Source organism: Saccostrea cucullata, unplaced genomic scaffold (genome assembly GCF_032062105.1).
Source record: "Saccostrea cucullata isolate Sc308-1 unplaced genomic scaffold, CSIRO_AGI_Scuc_v1 ctg18110, whole genome shotgun sequence".
NCBI lineage: Eukaryota > Metazoa > Mollusca > Bivalvia > Ostreida > Ostreidae > Saccostrea > Saccostrea cuccullata.
In genome coordinates, this window is record NW_026925830.1 from 1 (window position 1) to 10,694 (window position 10,694).

Here is a 10,694-nt window from a genome sequence, read left to right on the forward strand (position 1 = left end):
TTTTTCAGATAGCAGCGACTTATCCTGGCAGATACTTGGAATCTGTCAGCAGGTTGTGGGAATATTATGGTGCTTTACAATCTTATAAAGAGTCTCTTAGAAAAGAACTAATCAGCAATGTAAAAGAAGCTACATGTTTTAGAATAGAATGTATTAAACAACAATTACATAGAAATGAATACATGTAAGAATATGTTTCAGTGATTAGATAATTATAAACCAGGCTGCAGTACTTATTCGTTAAATTAAATCAATGGAGCACACAGTGTAATCTATGGAATATAATTTTTTCTTTCTTTATAATTAAGGAATGTTTTTAAGTTTTGTGAGTTATTTGTGTGTGAATCACACAGACTTGTCACGTCACTTTTATTAATGTCGCTGTAGCCTTATTATGACGAAATGTTAGTGCACGTTTCTCCGTGTATATTTCTACACTTGAGTATACCTTCCTTGAGTATACACGAAAATGGTTTTCAAATCAATTTCACAGTTGGTTTACAAGAAAAACACAGCGAATGTAAATATTTAACAATCCATGACGTTTAAATCTCTATAACACACGCGAAACCTTGTCACCGCGCGTTAGAATACCCTGAAGGAATTATATGCATTTTCAATACTCTAGAACACCAAAATGTATGTTGTTTTGTACCAATTTAAATTGAAAAACTATAACCCTACACTGTTAAATAACTGTAAATTAAATGCAACAAATGTGCGTTTTAAATTAGCTTGTCTTTTTTCCCCTTTCAATGTTTGTTTGCATTATTTATCTTTGCAAAGCCACAAATGGCTCTTACGTCTATTAGACATACCAGTTTTGAATAGCGCTTAATTCACAATAAAGATTGACGAAATAAGGAATTATGTAGAGGAGAAATTAGATAATCTAAATAAAAGCAATGAAAACGCGCTATATTCAATTTGACGGCACGGCCAGATGTGTTTAAGGACCGACTACATCCGAAAATATGAATTCAATGATTAAATTAATGTTGTTAAAAATAGTAATTTTGTGCTTTATGTGTTGAAGATCAATATGTCCTCATGTAATATTGTTAGCAGGAATATAATGTGTACTAGTATAACATCAGTATGTGTGAAAAGATAGATGCCAACGTAAATCTTTGAATTGCCAAATACGTAACGTCATACGTAGATACATGACGTTTTGACATTTGTGACGTTATTTTAAAACGCGATTACGTTTTATTCATAACGTAAATCGCACCTGTCTTTTTTAATACAATCTTCCGGGAAAAATATCAAGCATCATAATAGTTTAGGTTTTGGTCATTAAAATTTGCGCATCTGAGCTCCATATTTTATTAGATTTTTATTTTATTTATTTATTTTATGTTTATATATTTTTTTGTATAATTTTTATTATAATATTGTTGAGCAACGAAAAATAGAGATCGGGGCCTGCTTATGAGAAGTTTGGACCAACGACGAAAACCCAAACTCTTTAGTGATTATAAATTTTTGCAAAATAAATGATTTTGTTTAAAAATGCCATTGTAAAATATATTATTCCATTCCTTTCAAAAACGATTTTCAATATAAACAAATTTAATAAGTTATAAACAGAATTAAATTTTGGTCTTAGTCGTAAGTTCTAGTGCAAAGCGAGCCCCAAGTATGGCTTTTCATTTAAGAAATGAATGTAATATTTTTTCCTTTGATCGATGTATCAAAGAAAAATTTGGACGGAAAACTCCCTCAATGCGCTCCGCTCATTGCTGAAAAAGTTTTCTGTCCAAATTTTTCTTTAATACATCGATCAAAGGAAAAAATATTACATTCATTTGTTATCATTTAATTATGATTTTGAATAAATAAAACGAAACTTTCTTTCAGCTTTCTATTGAATTTACGCATCAAAAACAGTGCGCACGAATACATCAACATAACGTTAACGTTGCTGAAATTCAAAATGGCTCAAACGAGGAAACGTTCTCAAATATTGTCGTGGCATTACCAACATTCTCTGAAATAATTTACAGTTCTTTAACACAAAAAACTTACCTGTTGTGTTATCCCAATCGGTATATTTTCCCCGGTAAGTTATCTAGGTTTTGTAAATGTAAAGGGAAGCTACTCAAATATCCTAACAGTTGGTCACAGAAATTTTGGATTTCTATTTGCACATCTTTTCATCTGAATATATCATAAATACACATGTTACTGTACGTATCACAACCTGTCAATGCTGTAAAACTGAAAGAGTCTGCCGTCGACTGTGTTAGATTAAACGAATATGTCCTCATTCATGCAGTGTCGTTTTTCACGATCATCCGTTTCCCAAAATTTAACAGATTAATGGTTTTCCTCTCTTTGGTAGCATAAAAAACGTTTCTTCAGAATTCTATTGTTCATACCAGACATCTCAAAGCCAAACATTTTACAAAATTATGTCGATTTCTCTCTTTCTTTCCCAAAACTGTACTGTTGTTATGCAGACGATTTGATTTGTTTAGCAAAGGGCGATAATTCAACAAGAAACGAAAGTAGAAAATAAGTCAGGAACATAACGGACAGATTTTCGAAATTCAGGAAAATATTTATTGAAGTAAAATTATTTTATTATTCCTTCAAGAAGTAAGTAACCTGGAAGCGGGAAATATACATGTAGAGACTGCCAAGTAGTTCCGGCTGCTTAGTGCAAACGAACTAGATTTTATTGATGCAGGTATCAAAAGAATTTTTCAACCAATCAGAATCAAGTATTTCATAGAAATTAAATGATATGTTGATACCCTGGATATATTCGTCACATTGTGGTGACGGCCGGGGATTTACTTTAGATTATCCTGAAGCACGGTGATGGACATCAAATAAAATTAAGTGTCGGGAAATAATAAAAAAAAAAGTTTGTAATGATACATTGTAGAATTGACAAGTACTTTTATGTTTTACTCAGATTGCTAAAATCCAACATTGGTAAAAAATAAAAACATAATTAAGTGCCGCAAGTCCAAACTATTCTTCTTCTTCTGGACAAACATGCCTGTCCGAACAGGCAAAGTGTAGGCCTCTGCGGCAACTTCTACATTGCGATCTTGATCGTCGTCGTTGCCCTGTTGAGCGATCGGAACACACGATGCAATCCTTTTCTTTGTTACCTGCAGTATAAAAGAGTGTTAATAATTCGCTTCCCTTACAGCAAGCTATAACTTATCATATATCTTCAAAAATGGATTTAGGTCTCAAGATTAAAGACAGTCTGATTTAAATATTATTTATTTAGATTAAAGGTTTATCAATTTTATTCAATCAAAGGTCAACAAACCATTCACAGAATTTCATACCCATATACGTACTTGTGTTTATTAATAGTTTTTACTTGTTTTTATGTATATAATGTGGACAAAATAAACGACAAGGATGCAAATTTGAATTATGTTACAGACCTTCAGAGACCGTAGCCTATGTTTAATTAGGCTGAGGGGTGTCAACAAATTAACCATAAGATATAACTTAACCCCTTTCCCTACAGTCAGGCATTTTTACTCATATACCATTTCCTATTTCTAACGCAAAATCACGCATATACCGTTTCCCGCAATCACGCATTTTCACGCACTTCAAAATGTTCATTTAATCTTTAATTTAATGCCAATTTCCTTCTATTTTATACTTGCAAAAATCTCAAAAAATAAGAAAAGTTATTTATGTATTAAAATATAACTGCAGAATATTATTTACGCTAAACTTTAGAGAAACGTGTACCACGCTAAAACGTGTTTGCGGGGAAATGGAAAATTTCTATTTCTATGACGTGAACATTCAGTGTATGTTGCATAACAGTTCACTAAGTTGTAAAGAGTTAAAATAATACAAAGTTTATTTACCTTGAATAGGTTGTATCCCAATATTCCTATTCCTAATCACCCCTCTAACAGGCTTTCCTCTATTAGCATGATGTTCTCTACTGATCTCCTCTATAACCTCCTGTACAAATCTCAATCTGGGTTTTATTGGCATGTCTGACGTATTTTTTTTATACAAAATATATGCATTACTGCACATTCTGTGTATGATATTAAACTCAAGTTTCTTCCGAACTTTAGTTGACTTTCGATTATCATTGTAAAAATGCAATAACATGTCAGCTCCATCAACTCCCCCCATGTTCATATTGTAATGATGTACTATTTTTGGCTTTCCGTTGGAGTTTTCGGCATTCATGAATGTACTTAACATTCTTACAGGCTTTTTCCCTCCCTTCCTTTGTAAGCCGCGGCCAAAATGTCACCCTGTCTGACATAAACACTTTCATTTGGTCCCACATATGCGTTTTTGATTGAAAAGGCACTTTTGTTGGATCGTAGTGTCCCTGTCAAATATGTACCCATGTCAATCAACCTTCTTGCCAAATCAAAACTACAAAAAAGCTGTCGCAAACAACATGGTAACCTTTCCGGAGTAAATTACAATTTTTTAAAAGTTGTAATACTACTTCTGTTCCTTGCAACATATTTGAAGTTGGTGTAAAGGTTTTACCCAAGTAGCATTTTAAGTGAGCAACATATCCAGTAGCGCTTTCAGCCAATACCCAGAACTTAACACCAAACTTTGCAGCTTTAGAGGGTATGTATTGCAGCATTGAGGTTCGACCTCTAGTGCCAATTAATGACTCATCAACACAAATATTCCTGTCCGGCGTGTAGAAATAATTGGCGACACGGCTGAAGTGGTCGATGAGTGGTCGAATTTTGCCATCAGGTCTGTAAAGTAATATTTATTCATGAGGCCACACAATTGAATTTCATGTTCGTCGGACATTTAATGAAAAAAAGTAAGAGCGGGTAATTAGCGGTTAAATTTTAACAGTACATGTATTACTTTTAATGAGCAAACTTTTAAGGCAGAGCATAAAAAAAATGAGCAGACAATTATATTTTTTTTAATTTGCAGAGTAAGCAGATTAAAAATACGATAAATGTGGCGGAAATGAAACATGAAATAGTACTGAATTCCCATGGTGCGGGAAATTTAAACTAATATTATTATGATATCACCAACTTTTCAAATGATATAGATAAATATGTAAAATAGCTGATTAATTGTTTATATATATCATTATGAAATATTTGTATATTATTGACAATAAATATAGATAAAAAAATTATATTTTGTACAGTTTTGAAAAAATACGAGCGCGTGGGTCCGAAAAACATTAAAATTTTATTTGTGTGGCCTTATGATTTGTTTTTTGTTATCAGTATTGCATTTAAAGACATACGCAACCTAAGTTGCACTTTGTTGACTTTATTCCTAGATTTAAAGAGTTTCAATATTTAAAGGACTCGTTCATCTAGTTTTGAATCATTTTATTAAACAAATTATACGTAATAAGAAAATTTTGGTTCGTAGGGTGAAATGCAAAATTCACCTGTAATTTGGACTGTTTCGCTTTGGGATTTTCCTGTTGTCAACAATGTGAAAAAATTTCAGAATAAGCTGGAACCGGTTTCTAGGGAACATTCTTATGAACCATCGATTCAACTGGCTATCATGCCTCTTGTTCCAATATTCCGCAATGGTTGGTTTCCTGATTAAACCCATATTCAGGAGTACAGCAATGAACCTTTGCATTTCACTGATTGTTACAGGAACCCACTTCCTTGCTCGTGAAAATCGAGACAGAAAAGAATTTCTAATCTGATTTCGAGCATACCTAAATTGTGTATAAATTGTACATACGGTATATTTTTTATACATACAAGAGAAAATTTCTGAAATAATTATTAAATATTGATTTAAAAAATTATACTTTCATGAATCATTTATGTTGTCGTTAAAAGCAGATCGAAAGAAGGTCATAAAGGAAGGGAAAATGCGTTAGGATTTTTTAAAAACATACAATATGTACTAGTACTTGTTATCATAGTTATGAATATCAAACTACATGAAGCATAAAAGAGCTAAGATTTTTTTCATGTGAAAATTATTGATTTAAATGTGATAGTCATAAGATATCCTTGCACTTTTTATACTAAATTTGATATGCTAATTAAGTAGAAATTTTGTGTCGTATCATTAAAAATATATATATATATATACACCAGTGCAATCAAGAAAAGTCAGATTAGAATTAAAGAAAGCAAAACCAAAACACTAGTTTGTTTATTAATTTTTTTTTTGGGGGGGGGGGGGGAGGGGTAAGTGCAGTACCAGCAAATCGAACGCAAGTGCGTTTGGTGGAGTACTGGTATCTGGAAGCGGAGAAATTACTGTGTTTTTCGTACTTTAAGATATTAAAATCAATCGCTGTAAAAGGTTCATTTAGCTTAATTTCCCCAATAAATAAATTACACTTCAATCCCGAATATACGGATGTGGAGTGTATACATGTATATACACGGTGAATGTTGACCAACTTTATGAAAGACACTAAAACCGGAGTTATTTCTTTTTAAATAGGGACATTTTTTATTGTAAATATTCCAAGTGTACATGACTATGTTTTCTTAAAATCATGAAAATTGTGTCCCACAAAGTGCACAAGACTTTGAAAAGCAAACTTTGAACGTTTATTAACAATATAGGTAGAAAAATATATACATCGACAATTTTTTTTTCAATTCTTACAGGATAAATAACCGGAGAATATTTTCACATCCCAATATACCTATCCGTTTTGAAATATTTTTTTTTTAAAAAGCGCTTAATTAACAAGTAAAACTAAATTTTTTATTTAAAAGGTTACATAATTATATATATATTTATATATAAAAATACAATTACCTGTTTGTTTGTCGAACAATTTCTCTTATAAGATTCAAGTTGAAGAACAACAGGAAATATTGCAAGGGACTTGCATTTCGAGGTGGCATATTCTTTGGGCCTGGATTGCCGGTAAAAGGTTTCTTTGGCACCGGTTCAGGCGGCATAACTCTGAACCAAACACCAGCCATCGTTCTCAGCGTCTGGTATAACACGTACGTGCTATTGTGACGTCATGTACGTAAAAATGACGTTATTTGTAGAACACCTTATTTTTGAGGCAAAAAATAAATTGTAGGCATAAAGACCAACTAAATTTAAACGGGGTAAAAATAATTTTGGGGAAAGAAATTGTGTATTTAATGAACATATTAAGTGCACAGATTATAGTGTATTGATGTGTTTATTTTCAAACGTACACAGAATATTATGGGGAAAATCAATAAATATCATAATCATTTACAAGTGTCATTAACTTAATTTTATTCATTTTTTTTTCATTTACCAGTTTTCTGCGATTAAATTAAAAAGTAATACATCACGAAGATACTAATGTGCAACGATAATTCACATTAAATAGTTGAAATGCGTATCCACAAACCGAATAAAAAAATCGGCCCAAAATCGGCCCCGTGGCACTCTACGCAACTGTGTGATCGGCCCAAAATCGGCCATGTGGCACAGAAGTGGTTAATAAACTTTTCGTCAAGAGGTTGCACTTTCCCTCATACCGTTCTTACATTTCACGGCTGATTGTGAGTAATTCTGAACACTGATTTGATAGCATAGCTACAAAGATTCTGACCAGTTTTCGTAATTCTCGGTCAGGCGATCAAAAGAAAATTGCATATTATGTTAAGCTGGGTTTCTTTTTCCTTTTAGTACACTGTACCATAATTAACTGCATATCCATGTTTTGTCTTTTTTGGTATACGTATGAAAAAATATTGTTTTTGAAACGAGGCAAGCTTTTGACAAAAACGTAAATGAGTCAAGAATATCAACAGTCTCATTTCAAGTTGTTTAAAGTCCAAATGTAAAAGATATTTATACTCGTATGTGAAGGTGATATCACGTTCAACACATGACGTTGCAATAAAATACAGTACCTGGCCGTCAGTGAGTCATAATTCTATTTTCCACGATATATTTCATTGAAAAATGCATTTTCCTAAAATACTATTGCAGTGTTATTTTTTGCTCATTTTTTATGACTAAAACACTATAAAATGCAGAATTCTTTGTAGTTTCTTCATATTATTTCTAAATAATTTATCTTTAGGCATTGCAGTGAAATCACAGGTCAAGCGCAAAATAGAATTTTTTCAAGACTTCAATTTGTTAAGAAATCTTAGTAATTTAAGTTTAGAAATTTTTGTCTTGACAGTTTTATAATTTATTCACAATGATTTGAGTCTCATTTTGTTATTCATTTTAAGACAAGAAAATTTGCATAATTCTGCATGATTCAGTGAAAATTGAGCTAAAATTGGTTTTACAACAAGTTTTTATAAAAATGGATTTTTCAATTAAATATATAGCGTAAAACTGCAATTATGACTCACTTATGGCCACATACTGTAAATTAACACCATAAACGCAACATTCTGGCAATATGAAAGCAAACAGAGAAATTATTTTCCAAATTAACTGGCGACTAGACAGATTGATTTTTGATATCTCAATGGTTTTAACCTCACCTTATATTGGCATTTTGAAATTCTTGACTAATTCGTCTACGTTTTTTTTAAAAAGTTATTTAATCCTTTTCAAAGAAACTATTTCCCAAAAACTGGCTTTAGAACCGTTTACGGTTTTTCTTTTTCTATATAAAGTGTAAAAATAGTACTACAAACTATACTGCGTTTACAGTATTGTAGCTTTAAAACTACGCAGACGCATTTTATTTTTTTAAAAATCAGATAATATGCCATCAATTCTTAAGAACATTATATCAAAATTCAGGACATGTTCTCTCGTGAAAATTGTTAACGAATAAATCCACAACCTACCATAAGTTTTTTCCTTAATTATACAACTTGACAGACTAGTGACGCATTTGTTTCGTTTTTTTTTTTTAGATTTCAGAAATTGTTTCTGTGGTGGTAATTTGAGCCTAAACAAAAAGACAAACCTCTATTAGTGACAAAGCTTAAACTTTTATAATATCTATCTGTGAAACAAACTTACATTCATTATGGACTTAATGGAATGTGAGAGTCCTGATGAAGATCATATTCCATATGATCTCGATGAGGGGAAAGAGTGTTTTTTTTACTTCGGCCGCTAAAGAAATTATAGGTGGAGAATTTCACGAAGGGAGACAAGATTACGGGACATGACAGGAGACAAGCAATGTATAATGCATGGGTCAAGAAAGGACATGTAGATACCAGATACCAGATTCCACTGAAATGTCTATGGATAGCTCAAAAATAATCTTGCCTTCAAGGCCGGCAAAATCTTATTTTACTAGTGATTTATCAAAGATCACTGTTAAAACGGAAAACAAATACCAGTTACCATTTAGTTCTGATTTTGGACAAATTTTATTTTTACATCAAGACAACCAGGGAGAAAAAAGCATAAAAGATGAAAAATCCTTGAAAGACCAATGCAGCGAAAATCGAATCTTAAAAACACCAAATCAAAAGCTATTGTGTTTCATACATTTCATCATACGAAAAAGTATGGCATTGAGCAAAAATAGTTTTTTAAAGATCAAATATTTTTACATATAAATGCTTAAACAGATACATTAAAATACTTGTAATTTCAATGTTCCCCTTTTTGACTGCTCTAGATATTTTAACCATTCAAAGCAATTTGTCCATATAATATCTTACCGAAACATTGATCTATCTCTGGGCTATATTTTAAAACAAGTAAAGGATCACTTCATTATAAACAGGGATCTGACCTATAGGACCGGGCTTGGTTTTTTTTTCTACAAAAAGCTTGACATTTCCGTTCCAACTAATGACATTAGGCTGAATACATAAAACAGTTTGTTTTCCTAAAATCTTTATTTGGGAGTAGAGGTAGGAGGAACCCTTTCATTGATTTTCTGTTTGTTATTTCCCAAAGTAATAATTAATATTTGTCTTTACTTAGTATTGTGCATAAAGGTAATGACTACTGTCTCTGAAATTCTACTCTTAATGTCTAGTGCTAAGGCTTTTTATCTGTGAATATTATAAAACATGTCATTAATGTGTGCAAATTATACAGGCCTAAATGAAACCAAGGGAGTGCATTTACTGAAATATGTAGCCAAAATTAATGTGATGAAATAGTAAGGAATATATATATATATACAATTGAAATTCATCGCAGCTCGATGCTGCCAAGAATACCTGTATTGAGTAACACATAGTGAGTTATTCTTGTCCTCGGAGAAAGTGTGCTTATACTGAGATTCTTTCCGCCTGACTGACAACTGTACAATTGGATTGACATTGTTACGATGTGATATCTCTTTAGTGTTTCTTATATCAAGAATGGGCATGCAGAAAGGATAGATAAAGGATAAAGGATAGATAATTAAAGGAAAGATACACAAGTCTATAAAAGAACTAAAATATCCTTTGAAAAAGCGAAATTTTAAACATTAAAAGTGTTGTATTAAGTGTATTCGAACCCCCAACTTTAAAAAGAAAGAATCCAAGGTGTAAAAGGCAGTGCATAAATCAACTGAGCTAGTCTGACTATAAGTTTGAATGGCATAAGTTTAATGCAGATTATGAAAATCAGGTTTCCTTATTTTTTGTAGTTTTTTGTGAATTTGACCCCAGGGCAGGCTTGCCCCTAAAAATCTTATCTTAAGTTTTTCCTTACACCCTAATCTATCAAAATATCACAATTTTATTTATTGGCATGCCTGCCCCTGAAGGACGTCAATGCCAAAATTCATGCAAAAATCAACGCTTAAATGGACAAAATGGTGTTTCGGGAATTTT

General features: G+C 31.9%; 1 protein-coding gene across 1 annotated transcript; it reads right to left on the reverse strand.

Annotated features, from left to right (window-relative positions):
• Positions 1 to 2,799: 2,799 nt before the first annotated feature.
• Positions 2,800 to 4,289, reverse strand: LOC134269866 (piggyBac transposable element-derived protein 4-like). Its single transcript, XM_062752055.1, has 2 exons — positions 3,858 to 4,289; positions 2,800 to 3,128 (listed from the first exon to the last, which is right to left on the reverse strand). The coding sequence occupies exons 1-2, from the start codon at positions 4,207 to 4,209 to the stop codon at positions 2,986 to 2,988; spliced, it is 495 nt and encodes a 164-aa protein (XP_062608039.1). The 5' UTR covers positions 4,210 to 4,289; the 3' UTR covers positions 2,800 to 2,985.
• Positions 4,290 to 10,694: the final 6,405 nt, after the last annotated feature.

Excerpts from the sequence above, each read along its gene's own strand:
- LOC134269866 (XM_062752055.1), bottom strand. The coding sequence starts at position 4,209 with ATGTTAAGTACATTCATGAATGCCGAAAACTCCAACGGAAAGCCAAAA. Across the intron at positions 3,129-3,857 it reads TGGGATACAACCTATTCAAG|GTAACAAAGAAAAGGATTGC; the intron begins GTAAATAAACTT and ends TTTATACTGCAG.